The 21409-nt window shown below is 47.3% G+C and overlaps 1 protein-coding gene across 1 annotated transcript in view; it reads left to right on the plus strand.

Annotated features, from left to right (window-relative positions):
- The window catches only part of GRK4 (G protein-coupled receptor kinase 4), a 153527-nt gene extending 132118 nt beyond the window's left edge, over positions 1 to 21409 (plus strand). The window contains exons 9-16 of the mRNA XM_083151741.1: positions 2995 to 3185; positions 4320 to 4357; positions 5634 to 5723; positions 10324 to 10532; positions 12019 to 12156; positions 13842 to 13979; positions 14323 to 14454; positions 20829 to 21409. Of these exons, the coding sequence (XP_083007867.1) occupies positions 2995 to 3185; positions 4320 to 4357; positions 5634 to 5723; positions 10324 to 10532; positions 12019 to 12156; positions 13842 to 13979; positions 14323 to 14454; positions 20829 to 20879 (987 nt within the window). The 3' untranslated portion in view covers positions 20880 to 21409. The remainder of the gene's footprint in view (positions 1 to 2994; positions 3186 to 4319; positions 4358 to 5633; positions 5724 to 10323; positions 10533 to 12018; positions 12157 to 13841; positions 13980 to 14322; positions 14455 to 20828) is intronic.

Below are 21409 nucleotides of genomic sequence, written 5' to 3' on the forward strand. Positions count from 1 at the left end.
GTGTGACGTGTTCAGTTTGAACACACACCACCCAAATCTAACTTTTTGCACGTGTTACAGTACATCTGCCCCACCTGCAGTGCCGCATCGTTTAGTCCACCTACAAAAATTGCAGCCTTGTTATCAGGTCCCAATTAGGCACATGGTCACTATATGCTGCAGTGCAGTGCCATATGAAACCAGGAGGCCTGAACAAGAGATCGTTTTAGAAAATAGCTAGGGCCAGATTCCCCAGCATTCTGGGTAATAGATCTCATACAGCATTTTCCACAACCATTTCACACCGCGGTATGACACAGACAGACATTCCTGTTTCATCCTCCATTCATGGCTTGCTATCATTATATTTATACTACACTTTATTTCTATGTTACTGCACAATACTACAGCAAAGTACAGACTGGTATTCGAGCACAGAAAGTCTGCCAATACCATGCAGCATTGAGCGGGTCACCTCTGGGTCCCAGTTCAGTCAGACTGCACCTCAAACTATGTCCGAGACACATAAATTATGCACAAGGTCAGGTCCAGTCACTTCAGAGATAAGTGTAACCATGAAATGCTGGTCATTATCGATTGTGCTTAAAGATTCATGAGAAATGGACCATTAACATTATCTTATACATTTTTAAACATACGTTCATTTGCCTTGCATACAAAAATGAAAATTTGTACAACATAGATTTTTATTTCTTATTAAAACGCTGTACAAAATGAAAGCATGGGGAGTGTGACCTCTAGTGGTGAAAGAGTAGAAAGCATTAGAAACTCGACTGAATGTTAGAGTTTTATTACATAACCAACTCCTGCTGAGACAATCGTTGTATTGTTAGTGGAGGTAAGTTAACTGCTTTATAACAACGTAATGACAGCAATATTTATGTAGTGAAATGATGATCTGATATCACACGTTACTAAAATGATCAATGTTTTTTTTTTATTCGGGCAAATGTTCGTTTTAATTTTTAATTATAGTAAATGTTCTGATATTTGGCATATGTGCTGTTAATGTAAGGGACGTGCGGTGAGGTAAATGGCTCAAGAATCCCTGGCAAGTACCAGAGCCAGATAGGCACACAATATATGAGCCATGGGGTACATGCCGGCATTATACACATGTGAAGCAGTATATACTGCTGGAGATTTGCTGAGTTTTGATAAGAGATGTGCAGAAAAGGTAGCCAGGTGAGGCACTGCCTCACCTGCCATAGACTTTTTTACTCCAGAGTTTTGACTATAAAAATGATTAGAATAATAAAAATTATATATATATATATATATATATATATATATATATATATATATATATATATATATATATATATTTATAAATTCTTTGTATTTTTTACACACTTTATCAATTCAAAACGCCAGCATATACGTTAGTATGACCGGGAAGGCTGTGCCACTGAATGTAACTGTCCCTGATCTATTGAATTTGAGGTCTCTGGTCACCTGTGCTGTGTAGGAAGCCATTTTAGTTGCTGGCAAAGTTCATGTAAATGCAGCTTGTTAACTAATGGCAGCCTATCGCTTGTTGAGAAACTGATGACATCACTGAGACATGCACCACTTTTTACCTCACTCACAGACATCACCGTTCGTAGGGAGTTGGTTGGCTCACTTGGCTGCAGTCTCACGAATTATAGCCTAAACCACAAAATGGCTGCCTCCATGGTGTACCACCAGCATCTGCACTGTCATTTATGATTGCTCAGCAGCTCTGTGCAGTCACAAGGTTTGCTTGTGAACCCTCCTGCAGTGACTGTAATATGTCCACTGTCTGTGAAGAATAAAAGTTGACTTTGTAAATGTAACTTGGCCCAGTCGATGCAACAGAAGTCTCTTTGTGCCTTGATCTTCTCTGGGTGACAGAATCCACGGAGTCTCTGATTTGAAAGTGCCACTGCTGGAATTTTGAACACAAATATGTTGGCACGACGAGGGTCCCTGAGCCGCTACTCTGCGTCCCATGCCGGATCCAGATGAGGCAGCAAAGCCAAGGGCTCTGGAACTACAAGAATGGGGCTTTCAGTGACAAAGTGGGAAAACAGACTGGAATTTTAATTCAATTTAGCTCATAATAAGGATCTTGTCGTTCCTAAAGCAAAGTCTCTATGTTAGTCTGAAGTGTTGTTGCTTTGATAGAGCGTTCACAACATACTGTTTTACCTGTGTTCTATGTATTGCTTATATATATATATGCATATGGGTACTGCTACAGTTTTTATCAATATAACATAAATTGGACTGTGAATATTTTACCTCAGATAGGTTTGTCAGGAGCCAGGCCTTAATTTTAAGGGAAAGCTTCACCCATTCATGTGGGTATGATTCACCGCTGCTAATAGGTTTGGCCAGGGCTATCCTATTCGCCCCAATGCCCCTTCGCTCGATACCCACTGTTATCTGGTATTATCTGTAAATACTGACAGAACTAAGCCCCATACACACTAGGAGATACTGTTAACAATATTGCTCAGAAAGGGTGGGGCTGATGTAACCTGTGCAGAGAGAGTTAGATATGGGTGTTATATTGTTTCTGTGCAGAGTAAATACTGGCTGCATTATTTGTACACTGCAATATAGATATCCGTTTGAAGTACAAACCTCACCCAAATGTAACTCTCTTCACCCCTGCAGTGCACATGGTTTTGTCCATTAGATAGTGAATTTGCCTTTGCGAGTGAACCAGAATTACCACCAATGTCAGGAATAAGGAGGCATTGCAGTAATTTGCAGGATTTAACACAATTTTATATAGGCTAAAAAACATTTTTGAGGGAGTTATTTTTTTTATTAATTGGGGATATACAGTAATGGTCAGCTACAGTTATCACAGTATAAAGCGTGGAATGAGAGATGTTCCAGTCTAATTTGAGGTGTTCCCGTTGTCCCACACACTCTATTGTTTTGTCTATTAATGGCTGTTTTGTAGATGTGTAAAATCTGCGTATGACTATAAACATTAACTGATGATACCTCTGTCTCTAGGTTAGTTTAGCCTACACATATGAAACAAAAGATGCCCTTTGCCTAGTATTAACCATTATGAATGGAGGGGACCTTAAGTTTCACATATACAACATGGGAAACCCAGGATTTGAGGAAGAGAGAGCTGTGTTTTATGCTGCCGAACTGTGCTGCGGACTGGAGGATTTGCAGAGGGAGAGAATAGTTTACAGGTGGGTAGCTGCTACTACTGTGCAAGGTTTGTCCATGCTGCCGCTGATGCGCTGGGGATAGATTGCACACCATTTACAGGCCCCCGTTTTTTATTCATTCATTCTTTCATTCATTCAGTTTTAAAAAATATACATGTGACCTAATGTGGGTCAAAGCTGTAAGATGTTACGTGTTCTTAATTAAGGCCTTAAATGATAGAAATCGGTTATGAGCGTCTGTTCCCCCTGTTAACTTGAGTTTATAAAAAAAAAACTAAAAAAAAAAAACGAGAAGTGCAAGCAAAATATCCACTAAAAAATGCCAGGACCGCTCACATTTGTTATTTGAATTAAAAATTTTGTGTAAAAAAAGGATTCTTTCCTATATAGGTAACATTACAGGTCATTGGGCGAGATTTACTAAAGGGAAAATGCCGTAAAACCCCCGTTTTACGGCATTTTCCTATGTATCAATCAACGTCCGCCCCGTTTTCGCAATGCTGGGTATCGCCACCCCCTGGGTGGCGATACCCTATAGAAGCCTATGGGCTTCTTTCGCCTCCCGCCGTACGACGTCCGCGGGGGGGACGCTGCCAGCCGCCGGGAGGTGACGGAGACCCCCGCAGACCACATCACAGGTATCGCGGGGGTCTCCGTTACCGCAACCCGATCATGGCCGCATATGTTAGTACATATGCGGTAGCATCGCGGCGGCTGCAGTGCGAAGGGTGGCGATGTATGTTAATACATCCCGCCCATTATGATGAATTAAGGAGTTTTCTTGGCAATTTTCACAACTATTTTGACAAATTCACTTGGCACTGAGGGGTAGATGTATGAAGCAGTGATAAGGGAGGAGAAGTGATGAAGTGCCTGGTACTTTATCACCGGCCAATCAGCTCCTAACAAACCCGGCCTGTATCTTAACAGTCAGGAGCTGTTTATCACTACCAGGCACTTTATCACTTCTCCTCCCTTATCACTGCTTCATTCATCTACCCCTCAAAGCTTTAGAAGATTTGTCATGGTAAATAGTGCGACTGTGCTGTAGCGCGATGGTCGCAAATACTGTTACAAATTACTGGAATTGGAGAAGACCTTTTAAACATCTTTGTATTTTTTTTGCTTATTGAAGTCTTTGATTGTATATTGCAGAGATTTGAAGCCAGAAAATATTCTGCTGGATGACTCTGGTAAGTGGGGGGATACAAAGGAGTACAAATATTGCCGATATGTGACAGCATTGTGATGAAGGCATTTGGTAATAAGAACAAAACCACACAATGGGGGTTATTCAATTACAATTAGAGAATTTGTACATTTTCTGGGTATGTCTGAATTAACGCCGGCATGCCCATTAATTTTTTAGGGTGTGTCTCTGACCTCATCACCATTGCACCCCCACACTAATTCACAGGTGCTCAGGCAGCACAGACTCTTAGATGTTTCGGGATTGGTGAAGAGATCTGCGATGCATTCCCAAATATGCACAGCACAGTTCTTCGTTTTGTCTCTGGGCGGCTTTTTACTTGCAGTCTACTCCTTGTCTCTAATAAGCAATCCATGCTGAATGACCCCCAATGCTCGGAAACTGAACTTTAAAAGCTTTCAAATTAGTTATTTATAAATTTTTTATGGTATAGTGACTCCTTTGATGTTGCTGTGCATTTTTGTTTTGGGTCTGCTTTTTTATGCACTATTGTAAATCTTTATCTGCCAATTGTTAGTAAATATTTGTGCATTTAGCAACTCTAAGGGCAGTTTCACATGCTCCGGCTCCTGCCGAGCATCAAACGCCGCACAGCCAAAAGCTGTGCCGTCCCCACTCAGAATAAAGGACAGCAATCTGTCCTTTCATACGGGAGGGTCACGGTGCGGCCACTGGATAGCAGCCGGATCTTAGCACTGCAGAGGTCGACTGTCATGCCGTGGCCACCCCGTCCCGACAGGTCAATGTGTGCTGAGGACGATGGGGGCCTTTCACACACACCGGTCAGTTGGTGTGCGGTTTTAGCTCTCCACCACCACCAAACTGACGTCACTTTAGTTTCCACCCACAAATTTACACAGCACCGGCTCACTGAGCCGGTGCATGTGATGGGAACAACTGTCAGGCAAAGCCGGACAAAGTGTGTCCAGCTTTTTGCCTTCCGGTTAAAATCGGTATGTGTGAAACCGCCATAAGTTGACCTCGCCATGGACAATTAGAGGCTGCAATCTCTATGTCACTGGTCTCCACCATGAAGACTTGTCAAAAGACGACTCCCGTTTTAGTCCGTGCCAACTTAATTTGCCATATTTTCATGCTTGGATTGGAGTTCCAAGCATGCCACCTTCTAATGCATGTGCGGGATGCTACCAGGTGACCATCCTGGCCATAGGAGACGTGTGATTTATCTTCCTACAGTCTGTGATAACATGTGACATCACACTGTGTCCTCCATTAAAACCTGTTCCTTCATTGCTCAGGACACATCAGGATTTCGGATCTGGGGTTAGCTGTGCAGATACCCGAGGGAGAGACCATCCGCGGCAGAGTTGGCACAGTAGGTTACATGGGTACGTGACTCGTTTTGGGCTCTCCATTCATTCCCGCAATTCTGTATTTGATTCTTCCAGCATGTTTCCATTAGCTCATTGAAAAAAATCGGTACTGTTTACCTAGCACGGCGCCCATCGCGTTGATCGCATGTACATCGCATGCGATGCCTGCGATGCGATGGGTGCGATTGTAGCGATTTTACATAGGGAACAATGTTAAATTACCTTCCAATCAACCAGATCAATCCAATGGACCCGATTTTACATAGGGAACAATGTTAAATTCACTTCCAATCAACCAGATCAACCCAATGGCCCCAATTTTACATAGGGAACAATGTTAAATAGCCCCCAGACCACAAATTGAATAGAATAACCACCCTGAAGATGAAATACCCCCCCCCCCTATTGTTAACGTCACCCCATGGTCAACATCACCCCGAAGCGCGGCGAGCGGCGGCGGTACGCGTCCTCCAAACTTTTCATACCCCCACTATCCACGTCGGCGTGGAGTTAAGAATAGAAAGTGTGGCGAGCGGATGCGGAATACATGTTAAATAATACGCGTCCCCTCTCGGGGCTCGCTGCACTCGCCACGCTTCGGGGTCGTAATCCACGTTAAATAATACGTAATACATGTTAAATAATACACATCCCCTCTCGGGGCTCGCTGCACTCGCCACGCTTTGGGGTCGTAAATCCGGTGGCTCGCTGCGCTCGCCACACTTTCTATTCTCAACTCCACGCCGATGTGGATAGTGGGGGTATGAAAAGGTCGGAGGACGCGTACCGCCGCCCCTCGCGGGCTCGCTGCGCTTGCCACGCTTGGGGATGACGTTGACCGCGGGGTGACGTTAACAATGGGGGGGGGGGGGGCGGCGGCATTTCACACTTCAGGGTGGTTATTCAATTCAATTTGTGGTCTGGGGGCTATTTAACATTGTTCCCTATGTAAAATCGTGTCCATTGGGTTGATCTGGTTGATTGGAAGGGAATTTAACGTTGTTCCCTATGTAAAATCGGGTCCATTGGGTTGATCTGCTTGATTGGAAGGGAATTTAACATTACAAACACATAAGATGCATGCGATGCCTGCGATTTGCGGCAAGATACCCTTGATCTAGATCGTGGGCGCCGTTCTAGGTAAACAGTACCAAAAAATCTACCAGAGTTTGCATTAGAACACTGCCACTGAAAAACTTGTGGAGCATATCTCACACACAGCTCTGTTCTATACCCAGAACATAGGTGTTCCAGTAATACAGGATGCCTGGCTGCATTTATCCAATGCTTTCCTTCACTTGGCCTAGTAGTATAGTCATTGGTAATCCCACCTCCCTATTACATGACCACTGCTGTGCCTCATTGATGGCAGGTCTGCTACGACTATTTAAGTTCTCTCTGTTTTTTTTTCATGTGTAATATTATTTCGGTACTTGTGTAATATCTGGGCGCCCGATTTTTTTCATTGGGTCGGAAAAATTGGGAGCATCGCATGCGATGGACCCGATTTTTTCATTGGATCCAATGTTAAATGGTCCGACACCCGATTTTAGATTGGGTCCAATGTTAAATGCCCTCCAGACCCCATTTTTCATTGTATAAGCACCCTGATGGTTAATTATGTGAAATGGCCCCCCATTGTTAACGCCACGCTGCGATCAAGCGATCAACGCCAACCCAGAGCGTGGCGAGCGGCGGCGGTACACGTCCTCTGACCTTTTCATACCCCCACTATCCACATTCGCATAGAGTTGATTTTATATAGTGAGGGGATGCGTAATACGTGTTAAGTAATCCGCGTCCCCTCGCGGTGGCTCGCTTGCGCTCGCCACACTATATAAAATCAACTCCATGCGAACGTGGATAGTGGGGGTATGAAAAGGTCAGAGGACGTGTACCGCCGCCGCTCGCCACGCTTTGGGTTGGCATTGATCGCTTGATCGCAGCGTGGCGTTAACAATGGGGGCCATTTCACATAATTAACCATCAGGGTGCTTATACAATGAAAAATGGGGTCTGGAGGGCATTTAACATTGGACCCAATGTAACATCGTGTCTCAGGGACCATTTAACATTGGATCCAATGTAAAAATCGAGTCCATCGCATGCGATTGACCCGATTTTTCTGAAAAAATTGGGTCCATCGCATCTGATTGTATGCCTTAAGTTAAGGCATACAATCAAAAAATCGGGCGCCCAGATAATACACAAGTACCATTATTTATTTGCGATCCATCCTCTATAATAACAGGCTAACACAACTCCTCACCTCTACAGGGGGAATTCAGTTGTGCCGTTGTTGCCCGATGGAGCAATATAAGTGTTGCTCTGTTCGACACGCACAGCCGCAGATATTACTGTTATGTTCTGTCATTTTGACAGGCTGGTAACTAGTGACTTATAATGTATCAGCATGTTACACAGCATTGTATAATGGATAAATATTCAGTCACTTGCATTAATTCCTGCACTGCGGAGCTTACAGTCTAATGTTCTACTATGGGCATCAAAAATCAATAGGCACCATCTTTATTAAATGCAAGGTCAGGAATTGATCACTTGTGATAGTTGCTTCTGGATGTGAGCTCGCTTAGTAAATAACCCCTAGAGCATCATTGGATTGCTGCAGGGATCTGTGCTACATCAAGCGCTTATTTACAATAAAGGTCAGTGTTAAATACGCATGGAAACATAAAATTTGACGGCAGATAAGAACCACATGGCCCATTCAGTCTGCCCTTTATTGTTACGGGATTAGGGTAGTTAGTTTGGTTTAGGGTTAGGTCAGGCATGTCCAAACTGTGGCCCTCCAGCTGTTGTGAAACTATACATCCCAAAACTGTGGCAAGGCATGATGGGTCTTGTAGTTTCACAACAGCTGGAGGGCCATAGTTTGAACATGCCTGGTTTAGATGCTTACATTAGGGTACTTGTGGTAGGGTATTAAATGCCTGCCTGCTAGGCTACATACATTCATGCCCCCTGCTGTCCGAATCCCCGCACTACAATACGAGCGGACGTTTGCGCTTCCACATCCGTTTGCATTTGCCCGCACAGAGGAAAAATAATTTGATGGTTACCCGCCAGCGATTGGCTGAAATTTAAGCCAGTGCTTACTTTTCAGCTGGCCGGTCCTCTGCGAATTGGGGGCGGGCGCTGACGTCATGTGACTTCATCCGCCTGCCCTGAGCAGGCAAGGCGGTGAAATAGCACCCTGATGCTTTATATTGCGTCATTTTAATCCAAAATCCATTTAAACTTGGGTGGTTCAAAATAAATATTTATTACATTGAGTTGTGTTGTAGATTTGCATGCTCTTATTACCAATAAAATATTCATGTTGAAAGACTTTATTTTGGTCTGTCCGTTCTAGTGATTAATAAGTAAATGCTCAATTAGCTTGTGAAGGAGGTGAGCAGTCCGGGCCGGACGCAGAGGAGCAGTAAAAGATTTGGCCACATTTCCATCCTTTGAGCAGTTCTCTAGCAGCACTGTGCGTCCCCATTCTGCAGAGACCTTACATTGTGCCTGAAGATGCATTCACCTCACAGGACTACAGTGGTGACAGGAATGTGATCTATCAGGGCCTCTGTAGAGTTTAGAGGATTTCCATAGCAACCAGTCAGCTTTTATCTTTCATATTATAGAGTGTACTTGATAAATGTTACCTCAAAGCTGATTGGTTCCTTCTCCACGCCATAATACATGTCCCTCTAAGACTTGCACATGCTTTGGCCATTAGGAGCTGATTGGTTGGTAGTCTCTACACTTTATCACACTCCAAGGCTCAGTACTGCCTTAGTTCTGCCCCTCTGATATTTCTGAGGTATTCTTTCATATATACTGTAGGTGGAATACCAGGATCTGTATTTTCTCTGAGGTGGCTACTCATAGAGGCACCAAAATCAGAATTGCAAATTGGCCATAATTCTACTCACACTGCATGGACAGAATAAAATAATGATTAGAATTTTTTTTATTTATATGGTGCTTTTTCCTCCAAAATTACTTAAAATTGCATTACAGCAATCGTATTGATTTAGAATTGCAGAAAATTTGTAAAACCATGAACATAATACAGAGGTGAGGCAGCCATTTTGTGGTGTCAGTCCCACAGTTTATTCTTACTACCCATGAAGGTACCAGACTAGGCAGCCATCTTGGTGTGCGCTTCTTAGGTTATACTGCAAAGAATAGGCATGCTCACAGTGGTGCCGAGAGAGGGGCCTAGTGGCCCTCATTACCTAACAACAACAGCTGGACTGCAGTCTGACCAGGAAGGTGATTTAAGTACTGTATTTTATTTGAAGAGTGCATTGCCATGCCTCCTGCAATTAGGCCATTTGAAGTAAGGGTCATCCTAAACACCGTTACTTGGCTACGAAGTATGTACAGTGGGAAAAACTGCATCTCTTTATCAGGCGCATTATGTGATGTGTGTACAAGATAATAAAAATTGCCCTCACTCAATCGCTCAGCTGAAGTTAGCATTTCCCCCACAGAAATGTCTACAGCCTCCATATTTGTTGAGGGCAAGGCATTAGTTAATATGGTGGTTGGCTGTGTAAGATATGAGCTCTCTCGGGTAACTGTCATTCACATTTTGTTTCCTTAGCACCAGAAGTCATAAACAATGAAAGCTACACATTCAGCCCAGACTGGTGGGGGATTGGCTGCCTTATTTATGAAATGATCCAAGGTCAGTCGCCCTTCAGGAAGCGGAAGGAGAAAGTGAAGCGGGATGAGGTGGACAGGCGTGTGAAGGAGGATGAAGAGGAGTATTCCAATAAATTCTCAGAAGATGCCAAATCTATCTGCAGGATGGTAGGTGAACGTGGAAGTCTTACACTGCGGAGGACGTTTATCGAACTTTGAGAACAGAAGGTGGCGTGGTCCGTAGCAACCAATCAGATTGCATTTATCATTTTTTAGCATGTACTAGTTAAATGATAGCTGGAATCTGGTTGCTTTGGGGGAACATCTCCAACCGTCCTCTGAAAAATGTTCTCCCTATTCCTTTGATTCTTTCTCCAGTGTCATACCTCGGGTAATAGTTGAACCTAAACCATCGTCTATTTGCCTCCATCTGTTGTTTGTGCTCCTTCTAAGCTTTACCCTGAATCTGGACCTTCCACTGCTCTTACATAAATATTATCCTACAAAAATTAGGTTATTTTATCTTTGAAACCTGCTGGGCTGGGGAGGGCTTTTTTTATTTGCACACGTTAATCTTTATCATTTTATTAGCTTGTAATAAAAAACCCTGCAGGAAGTGGAGTGTGCAAACAAAAATGTCTTCCTCCAGACAAGTGAGCAAGCAGGATATGTTGCCAGAGTATACAAAAACCACTCTCAAAATATGTTTAATTCCAATGTAATATGTATTTTAATATCAGCAAATGAACATTGAAGGAAATAAAAACCTTACAGCAAATGCCCTGTATAAAGGAGAACATCATTGAGCCTGTTTCTCATGGTTACTGTGTTAGGGGTGAACTCTAGGGCAACTATCTATATCCTGAACAAATGGCGAAACTAAGGGCCTTATTCAGGCACGGTCACAAATGCTACCATTGCGCCCATTTCTGAATCATGCCCTAGTTTGATAGTAGCAGTGTTGTAATATTTGGGGCAAGATGTACTAAGCGCCAAAAGTGATAAAGTGGAGATGAATAAACTTATCAGCCAATCCGTTTATAACTGAAGTTATTTAAACACAGCCTGTGACATGGGAGTTAGGAGCTGATTGGCTGGTACGCTTTCACTCCACTTTCTCCGAATTCGGTCCCAATGTCGATGGTGGCGGCGAATATGCGCAAGTGTAAACCTCCTGCGCGAATGTCTTTGGCGAGTATAACAAACAAACCAAGGAGTTCGCACTGTGAGGGGCGGGCAGGGCGCGGTAGAAGGAGGATGCCCAGCTTTTAATAGGCGTCCCCATTAAAACACTTGCCGTCCCCCTGAGAATGCAGGCGTGTCGATGCCTGCTCAGGGCGGGTGGCTGATGTCACATGGCGTCAGTGCCCACCCCGAATTCGGAAATCAGCAGCCAACTGAAAAGTCAGTTTGGACTTTTCAGAGCATAGGCTGCAGAAATTATTCGATGGTCAGTGACCATCGAATGATTTCTCCTCCGATCGGTCATATGTGAGTGGATGTGTTCGGCCGATTGGTGTTTACATGTTCGCTAGGCTGCGGGCGCAGCCTAGGGAACAGGTCTGAATGAGGCTCTTAGTACACCTGGCCCTAGGAAAGAAGAACTGTGACCTGTACCAGTGACATCCTCTCTGTCTGTCTGTTCCCCTTGCAGTTACTAACCAAGGATCCCAAGCAGAGGCTGGGCTGTAAGGGAGACGGAGCCGCTGGTGTCAAACAGCATCCGATATTTAAGAACATCAACTTCAAACGTCTGGAAGCCTATATACTGGAGCCCCCGTTCTTTCCTGATGTTAGTACAGCGACTCATGCCTGAGAATGACAATATGGGGGCGATTCAAAAGTTTGAAATAATCAGCTCCCGTCTAAAGTGACTGAGAGGGAAACAATTTGCCTGAGATTATCGCCATTTATATTGATCATAGAGTGTCTGGTCGTCAATTTATGTCCATATCCTTCATTATAATGGAGCTGAGGAAGAGATTAGATGGGGGGATGAGATGGAGAGGAGGGGGGCCATATGTGATATAAAAACAGGGGTCCATAAGACTGGAGAGACACATGGAGGGGGAACTGTGCAGCTGGAGAGAGACAAGAGGAGGGGCATGAGGATGGAGAAACTGGTAGGTGGGCATCATGAGGTTGGGGAGACACATGATGGTGGGGATACAGCTGGAGAGAGACAGGAGGAGGGGCATGAGGCTGGAGAGACTGGTAGGGGGGCATCAGGAGGTTGGGGAGACACATGATGGTGGGGATACAGCTGGAGAGAGACAGGAGGAGGGGCATGAGGCTGGAGAGAGACAGGAGGAGGGGCATGAGGCTGGAGAGACTGGTAGGCGGGCATCAGGAGGTTGGGGAGACACATGATGGTGGGGATACAGCTGGAGAGAGACAGGAGGAGGGGCAGGAGGCTGGAGAGAGACAGGAGGAGGGGCATGAGGCTGGAGAGACTGGTAGGCAGGCAGGCATGAGGTTGGGGAGACACAGGATGGTGGTGATAAGGCTGGAGAGACCGGTAGACGGGCATCATGAAGTTGGGGAGACACAGGATGGTGGGGATACGGCTGGAGAGAGACAGGAGGAGGGGCATGAGGCTGGAGAGATCGGTAGGTGGCCATCAGGAGGTTGGGGAGACACATGCTGGTGGGGATAAGGCTGGAGAGAGACAGGAGGAGGGGCATGAGGCAGGAGAGACCGGTAGGTAGGCGGGCATCAGGAGGTTAGGGAGACACATGATGGTGGGGATACAGCTGGAGAGAGACAGGAGGAGGGGCATGAGGCTGGAGAAACTGGTAGGCAGGCAGGCATGAGGTTGGGGAGACACAGGATGGTGGGGATAAGGCTGGAGAGAGACAGAAGGAGGTGCAGGAGAGACCGGTAGGTGGGCATCATGAGGTTGGGGAGACACAGGATGGTCGGGATACGGCTGGAGAGAGGGAGGAGGGGCATGAGGCTGGAGAGATCGGTAGGTGGCCATCAGGAGGTTGGGGAGACTCATGCTGGTGGGGATAAGGCTGGAGAGAGACAGGAGGAGGGGCATGAGGCAGGAGAGACCGGTAGGTAGGCGGGCATCAGGAGGTTGGGGAGACACATGATGGTGGGGATACAGCTGGAGAGAGACAGGAAGAGGGGCATGAGGCTGGAGAGAGACAGGAGGAGGGGCATGAGGCTGGAGAAACTGGTAGGCAGGCAAGCATGAGGTTGGGGAGACACAGGATGGTGGGGATACGGCTGGAGAGAGACAGGAGGAGGGGCATGAGGCTGGAGACATCGATAGGTGGCCATCACGAGGTTTTAGAGACACAGGTTGGTGGAGAAAAGGCTGGAGAGAATTCGAAGCGTTTGAGCTATATTAAAATCCCCAGGCTAAAGCTCTGCGCTGTTCCCAAACCTTTACTTTGACTTGTATGTAAATGTATCCTGCTATCATGTACTACAGAGGTTGTGAATAAAGCTGTCTGTCTCCCCCTCTAGCCGCGTGCTGTGTATTGTAAGGATGTGCTGGACATTGAGCAATTCTCTACAGTGAAAGGAGTAAATCTGGATACGACGGATGATGATTTCTACTCTAAGTTTGTGACGGGCAGTGTCTCCATCCCCTGGCAGCAAGAGGTACTGACGCTATACTTGTATATTTTCATTCGCTGTACTTGTATATTTTCATTTTGGGACTGGAATGTGCATATGATCCTTTTCTGCAGCACTCTGCTCAGGCGCTGTCCAGCAACCAGGATGTGCAGCTGCGCAGTGTGATGTACGAAGTCACTCTGTGCAGCAGTGAGTGATTGCAAATGATTTTACCCCTGTATTCACAGCCGTGCACAGGGGCTGGGGGGAGACACTGCCAGGGCAACCTTTACTTTATCGTCAGGTCTGAATCAGGCCCATAGTCACGGCACTTTCTATGCTCTATCAGTATTACTTATTTTCTGAGTATCTGCTGTTCTTCTTTCAGATGATTGAAACGGAGTGTTTTAAAGATATTAATATCTATGAGACAGACGGCTGCTTGTCGCCAGACTTGGATGCGAGCAGACCGAACATTAGACCAAAGAGAAGCTTCTTCCATCGATTGTTCAGAAGAGGGGTGAGACACTTTCAGTCAAATGATAAATCAGTAGCACTGCACTGCACAGGAAATGTCTTATTGTTCTCTCTTCCTCCTAGGGTCTTTCTATATATTGCAAGCTTAAATGGGCATAGCTGTTACAGCGAGTCCATGTGCTTCTATTACTGCTCTTACCCTAAAGAGCCGCTTGTTAGACTGTAGGCCAAATGTAATAGGTGCGGGATATATGGTAATTCTCTCAGATCTCTGGACTTTCTGCTACGATCAGTCTGTGCAGCCTCTGTTGGTGCACTGTGGTGTATGATCATAGGCTGAGGGCCCATATGGCATAGTCAGTCCGTGCAGCCTCTGTTGGTGCACTGTGGTGTGTAATCATAGGCTGAGGGCCCATATGGCATAGTCAGTCCGTGCAGCCTCTGTTGGTGCACTGTGGTGTATGATCATAGGCTGAGGGCCCATATGGCATTGTCAGTCCGTGTAGTCTCTGTTGGTGCACTGTGGTGTGTAATCATAGGCTGAGGGCCCATATGGCATAGTCAGTCCGTGCAGCCTCTGTTGGTGCACTGTGGTGTGTAATCATAGGCTGAGGGCCCATATGGCATAGTCCAGTGGTAGCCATTCCTAGCCCTCGAGAGCTACCAACAGTACACATTTTTCAGACAACTTAGCTGCAGCACAGCTGCACTCATTAATCACTGACACATTTTAAAAGATCCACAGATGGAGCTAATTAGCTCTTGAGGACTAGGGTTGGCTACCCCAGGCATAGTCAGTCCGTGCGGCCTCTGTTGGTGCACTGTGGTGTATAATCATAGGCTGAGGACCCATATGGCATAGTCAGTCCGTGCAGCCTCTGTTGGTGCACTGTAGTGTATAATCATAGGTTCGGGGCCCATATGGCACAGTCAGTCCGTGCGGCCTCCGTTGGTGCACTGTGGTGTATGATCATAGGCTGAGGGCCCATATGGCATAGTCAGTCCGTGCAGCCTCTGTTGGTGCACTGTGGTGTATAATCATAGGCTGAGGGCCCATATGGCACAGTCAGTCCGTGCGGCCTCCGTTGGTGCACTGTGGTGTATAATCATAGGCTGAGGGCCCATATGGCATAGTCAGTCCGTGCGGCCTCCGTTGGTGCACTGTGGTGTATGATCATAGGCTGAGGGCCCATATGGCATAGTCAGTCCGTGCAGCCGCTGTTGGTGCACTGTGGTGTATAATCATAGGCTGAGGGCCCATATGGCATAGTCAGTCCGTGCAGCCTCCGTTGGTGCACTGTGGTGTATGATCATAGGCTGAGGGCCCATATGGCATACTCAGTCCGTGCAGCCTCTGTTGGTGCACTGTAGTGTATAATCATAGGTTCGGGGCCCATATGGCATAGTCAGTCCGTGCAGCCTCCGTTGGAGCACTGTGGTGTATAATCATAGGCTGAGGGCCCATATGGCATAGTCAGTCCGTGCAGCCTCCGTTGGAGCACTGTGGTGTATAATCATAGGCTGAGGGCCCATATGGCATAGTCAGTCCGTGCAGCCTCTGTTGGTGCACTGTGGTGTATAATCATAGGCTGAGGGCCCATATGGCACAGTCAGTCCGTGCGGCCTCCGTTGGTGCACTGTGGTGTATGATCATAGGCTGAGGGCCCATATGGCACAGTCAGTCCGTGCGGCCTCCGTTGGTGCACTGTGGTGTATGATCATAGGCTGAGGGCCCATATGGCATAGTCAGTCCGTGCAGCCGCTGTTGGTGCACTGTGGTGTATGATCATAGGCTGAGGGCCCATATGGCATAGTCAGTCCGTGCGGCCGCTGTTGGTGCACTGTGGTGTATGATCATAGGCTGACGGCCCATATGGCATAGTCAGTCCGTGCGGCCTCCGTTGGTGCACTGTGGTGTATGATCATAGGCTGAGGGCCCATATGGCATAGTCAGTCCGTGCAGCCGCTGTTGGTGCACTGTGGTGTATAATCATAGGCTGAGGGCCCATATGGCATAGTCAGTCCGTGCAGCCTCTGTTGGTGCACTGTGGTGTATAATCATAGGCTGAGGGCCCATATGGCATAGTCAGTCCGTGCGGCCTCTGTTGGTGCACTGTGGTGTATAATCATAGGCTGAGGGCCCATATGGCATAGTCAGTCCGTGCGGCCTCTGTTGGTGCACTGTGGTGTATAATCATAGGCTGAGGGCCCATATGGCATAGTCAGTCCGTGCGGCCTCTGTTGGGGCACTGTGGCGTATAATCATAGGCTGAGGGCCCATATGGCATAGTCAGTCCGTGCGGCCTCTGTTGGTGCACTGTGGTGTATAATCATAGGCTGAGGGCCCATATGGCATAGTCAGTCCGTGCGGCCTCTGTTGGTGCACTGTGGTGTATAATCATAGGCTGAGGGCCCATATGGCATAGTCAGTCCGTGCGGCCTCTGTTGGTGCACTGTGGTGTATAATCATAGGCTGAGGGCCCATATGGCATAGTCAGTGCGTGCGGCCTCTGTTGGTGCACTGTGGTGTATAATCATAGGCTGAGGGCCCATATGGCATAGTCAGTCCGTGCGGCCGCTGTTGGTGCACTGTGGTGTATAATCATAGGCTGAGGGCCCATATGGCATAGTCAGTCCGTGCGGCCTCTGTTGGTGCACTGTGGTGTATAATCATAGGCTGAGGGCCCATATGGCATAGTCAGTGCGTGCGGCCTCTGTTGGTGCACTGTGGTGTATAATCATAGGCTGAGGGCCCATATGGCATAGTCAGTCCGTGCGGCCTCTGTTGGTGCACTGTGGTGTATAATCATAGGCTGAGGGCCCATATGGCATAGTCAGTCCGTGCGGCATCTGTTGGTGCACTGTGGTGTATAATCATAGGCTGAGGGCCCATATGGCATAGTCAGTCCGTGCAGCCTCTGTTGGTGCACTGTGGTGTATAATCATAGGCTGAGGGCCCATATGGCATAGTCAGTCCGTGCGGCCGCTGTTGGTGCACTGTGGTGTATAATCATAGGCTGAGGGCCCATATGGCATAGTCAGTCCGTGCGGCCTCTGTTGGTGCACTGTGGTGTATAATCATAGGCTGAGGGCCCATATGGCATAGTCAGTCCGTGCGGCCTCTGTTGGTGCACTGTGGTGTATAATCATAGGCTGAGGGCCCATATGGCATAGTCAGTCCGTGCGGCCGCTGTTGGTGCACTGTGGTGTATAATCATAGGCTGAGGGCCCATATGGCATAGTCAGTCCGTGCGGCCGCTGTTGGTGCACTGTGGTGTATAATCATAGGCTGAGGGCCCATATGGCATAGTCAGTCCGTGCGGCCTCTGTTGGTGCACTGTGGTGTATAATCATAGGCTGAGGGCCCATATGGCATAGTCAGTCCGTGCGGCCTCTGTTGGTGCACTGTGGTGTATAATCATAGGCTGAGGGCCCATATGGCATAGTCAGTGCGTGCGGCCTCTGTTGGTGCACTGTGGTGTATAATCATAGGCTGAGGGCCCATATGGCATAGTCAGTGCGTGCGGCCTCTGTTGGTGCACTGTGGTGTATAATCATAGGCTGAGGGCCCATATGGCATAGTCAGTCCGTGCGGCCTCTGTTGGGGCACTGTGGTGTATAATCATAGGCTGAGGGCCCATATGGCACAGTCAGTCCGTGCGGCCGCTGTTGGTGCACTGTGGTGTATAATCATAGGCTGAGGGCCCATATGGCATAGTCAGTCCGTGCGGCCTCTGTTGGGGCACTGTGGTGTATAATCATAGGCTGAGGGCCCATATGGCATAGTCAGTCCGTGCGGCCTCTGTTGGGGCACTGTGGTGTATAATCATAGGCTGAGGGCCCATATGGCATAGTCAGTCCGTGCGGCCTCTGTTGGTGCACTGTGGTGTATAATCATAGGCTGAGGGCCCATATGGCATAGTCAGTCCGTGCGGCCTCTGTTGGTGCACTGTGGTGTATAATCATAGGCTGAGGGCCCATATGGCATAGTCAGTCCGTGCGGCCTCTGTTGGTGCACTGTGGTGTATAATCATAGGCTGAGGGCCCATATGGCATAGTCAGTCCGTGCGGCCTCTGTTGGTGCACTGTGGTGTATAATCATAGGCTGAGGGCCCATATGGCATAGTCAGTGCGTGCGGCCTCTGTTGGTGCACTGTGGCGTATAATCATAGGCTGAGGGCCCATATGGCATAGTCAGTCCGTGCGGCCTCTGTTGGGGCACTGTGGTGTATAATCATAGGCTGAGGGCCCATATGGCACAGTCAGTCCGTGCGGCCTCTGTTGGTGCACTGTGGTGTATAATCATAGGCTGAGGGCCCATATGGCATAGTCAGTCCGTGCGGCCTCTGTTGGTGCACTGTGGTGTATAATCATAGGCTGAGGGCCCATATGGCATAGTCAGTGCGTGCGGCCTCTGTTGGTGCACTGTGGCGTATAATCATAGGCTGAGGGCCCATATGGCATAGTCAGTCCGTGCAGCCTCTGTTGGGGCACTGTGGTGTATAATCATAGGCTGAGGGCCCATATGGCATAGTCAGTCCGTGCGGCCTCTGTTGGTGCACTGTGGTGTATAATCATAGGCTGAGGGCCCATATGGCATAGTCAGTGCGTGCGGCCTCTGTTGGTGCACTGTGGCGTATAATCATAGGCTGAGGGCCCATATGGCATAGTCAGTGCGTGCGGCCTCTGTTGGTGCACTGTGGCGTATAATCATAGGCTGAGGGCCCATATGGCATAGTCAGTCCGTGCGGCCTCTGTTGGGGCACTGTGGTGTATAATCATAGGCTGAGGGCCCATATGGCATAGTCAGTCCGTGCGGCCTCTGTTGGGGCACTGTGGTGTATAATCATAGGCTGAGGGCCCATATGGCATAGTCAGTCCGTGCGGCCTCTGTTGGTGCACTGTGGTGTATAATCATAGGCTGAGGGCCCATATGGCATAGTCAGTCCGTGCGGCCTCTGTTGGGGCACTGTGGTGTATAATCATAGGCTGAGGGCCCATATGGCATAGTCAGTCCGTGCGGCCTCTGTTGGTGCACTGTGGTGTATAATCATAGGCTGAGGGCCCATATGGCATAGTCAGTCCGTGCGGCCTCTGTTGGGGCACTGTGGTGTATAATCATAGGCTGAGGGCCCATATGGCATAGTCAGTCCGTGCGGCCTCCGTTGGTGCACTGTGGTGTATAATCATAGGCTGAGGGCCCATATGGCATAGTCAGTCCGTGCGGCCTCTGTTGGGGCACTGTGGTGTATAATCATAGGCTGAGGGCCCATATGGCATAGTCAGTCCGTGCGGCCTCTGTTGGTGCACTGTGGTGTATAAGCATAGGCTGAGGGCCCATATGGCATAGTCAGTCCGTGCGGCCTCTGTTGGTGCACTGTGGTGTATAATCATAGGCTGAGGGCCCATATGGCATAGTCAGTCCGTGCGGCCGCTGTTGGGGCACTGTGGTGTATAATCATAGGCTGAGGGCCCATATGGCATAGTCAGTCCGTGCGGCCTCTGTTGGTGCACTGTGGTGTATAATCATAGGCTGAGGGCCCATATGGCATAGTCAGTCCGTGCGGCCTCTGTTGGGGCACTGTGGTGTATAATCATAGGCTGAGGGCCCATATGGCATAGTCAGTCCGTGCGGCCTCTGTTGGTGCACTGTGGTGTATAATCATAGGCTGAGGGCCCATATGGCATAGTCAGTCCGTGCGGCCTCTGTTGGTGCACTGTATAATCATAGGAGACTTATGTATTAAAAAAAAAAGTATTTTGACTGCTGCTTGGCCAAAATAAAGCCAAAACGGGTATGGGTCATTGGGTCGAACACACAAGGGTCAACCACTAAAGGTCGACACATGAAATAGGCTGACATGATCGAGGTTGACCATGTTGGAAGGTCAACACAAGCATTAGGTTGACAGTCAAAATTTGACATGGGTTTTTCACTTTTTTTTTGTCCTGGATGTCGGCATAGACAACATGTTGGTGCACCGTATACCCTTGCATGGCTCATTGACCTAAACACTGTCAACTCATGCTTGTGTCGACCTTTCAACCCTCATGACCTTGAGCATGTCGACCTAAACTGTGTTGACCTGTAGTCGACCCAATGTAGGCCAACCTTTAGTGTGTCGACTCAACAACCGTATACTGCCAACAATGCCATCTGTACCTACTGCACCTACCTTATGCTGGCCACGCATCAGACCAACTTTTCTCCAACCATCCAACTAGTTGGTCTGATGTGTGGCCAGCATTACAATCATGTTTATTGGAGTATCTGACCATAACGTCTGTTTTCCATCCTAAACATTTGGTGCCACGGGTCAATTTTAAGCCACCAATTCTGAGATGAAAGCGTTAATACTGGCAGATTCAGTGGAACTTTTCTCCCTAATGTTGTTTTTCTTCTTCTTCATCTTCTAGGTCTGCTTTAAATCTTACAGCGATGAAGACGAAGAAGCCTCCAGACCATGAACCACTGTCCAATAGCCAAAAAAAAAATCAAATCTTAGAGCATTAAACTGCAAATATTTTATTGTATCTATAAAATGTAAAGGTGTATTATAAATTAAACCAAGAATTCTGTATGAGTTTACAGATTTTGTACATTTCTACTTGAATTCTGTTCAGATGTATATTTTCACATAAGAGTATTGTACAAAAAGGCCATAATCCTACCACTCCAATGCATACAGTGTGTTTGCGTGCGTGTGCGCATATGTATATTGATTATATAGGATATGCCCATATGTGCACACAATGTTATTTAGAACGACTGTAAGTATTTAAAGCCAGTCTGTAATGGCGGCATTCGGCGTGTGCAGCGCCGCTGGTAGACTCACCTCCTAATGTAATTCCATAGACCGGGTATCACAATGACTGCGAGCTTTATACCAAACACCGTCTCTCATAGGAAGCAGCACTGCAAAGACTTGTCAATACTGTTTGTATGGTTTTTATTTTTTAAGCTATATTTGTGGATTAAAAGAAAACTTTTAATTTTT

The sequence above is a fragment of the Crinia signifera genome, chromosome 1 (assembly GCF_055691185.1).
Source record: "Crinia signifera chromosome 1, ASM5569118v1, whole genome shotgun sequence".
Lineage (NCBI taxonomy): Eukaryota > Metazoa > Chordata > Amphibia > Anura > Myobatrachidae > Crinia > Crinia signifera.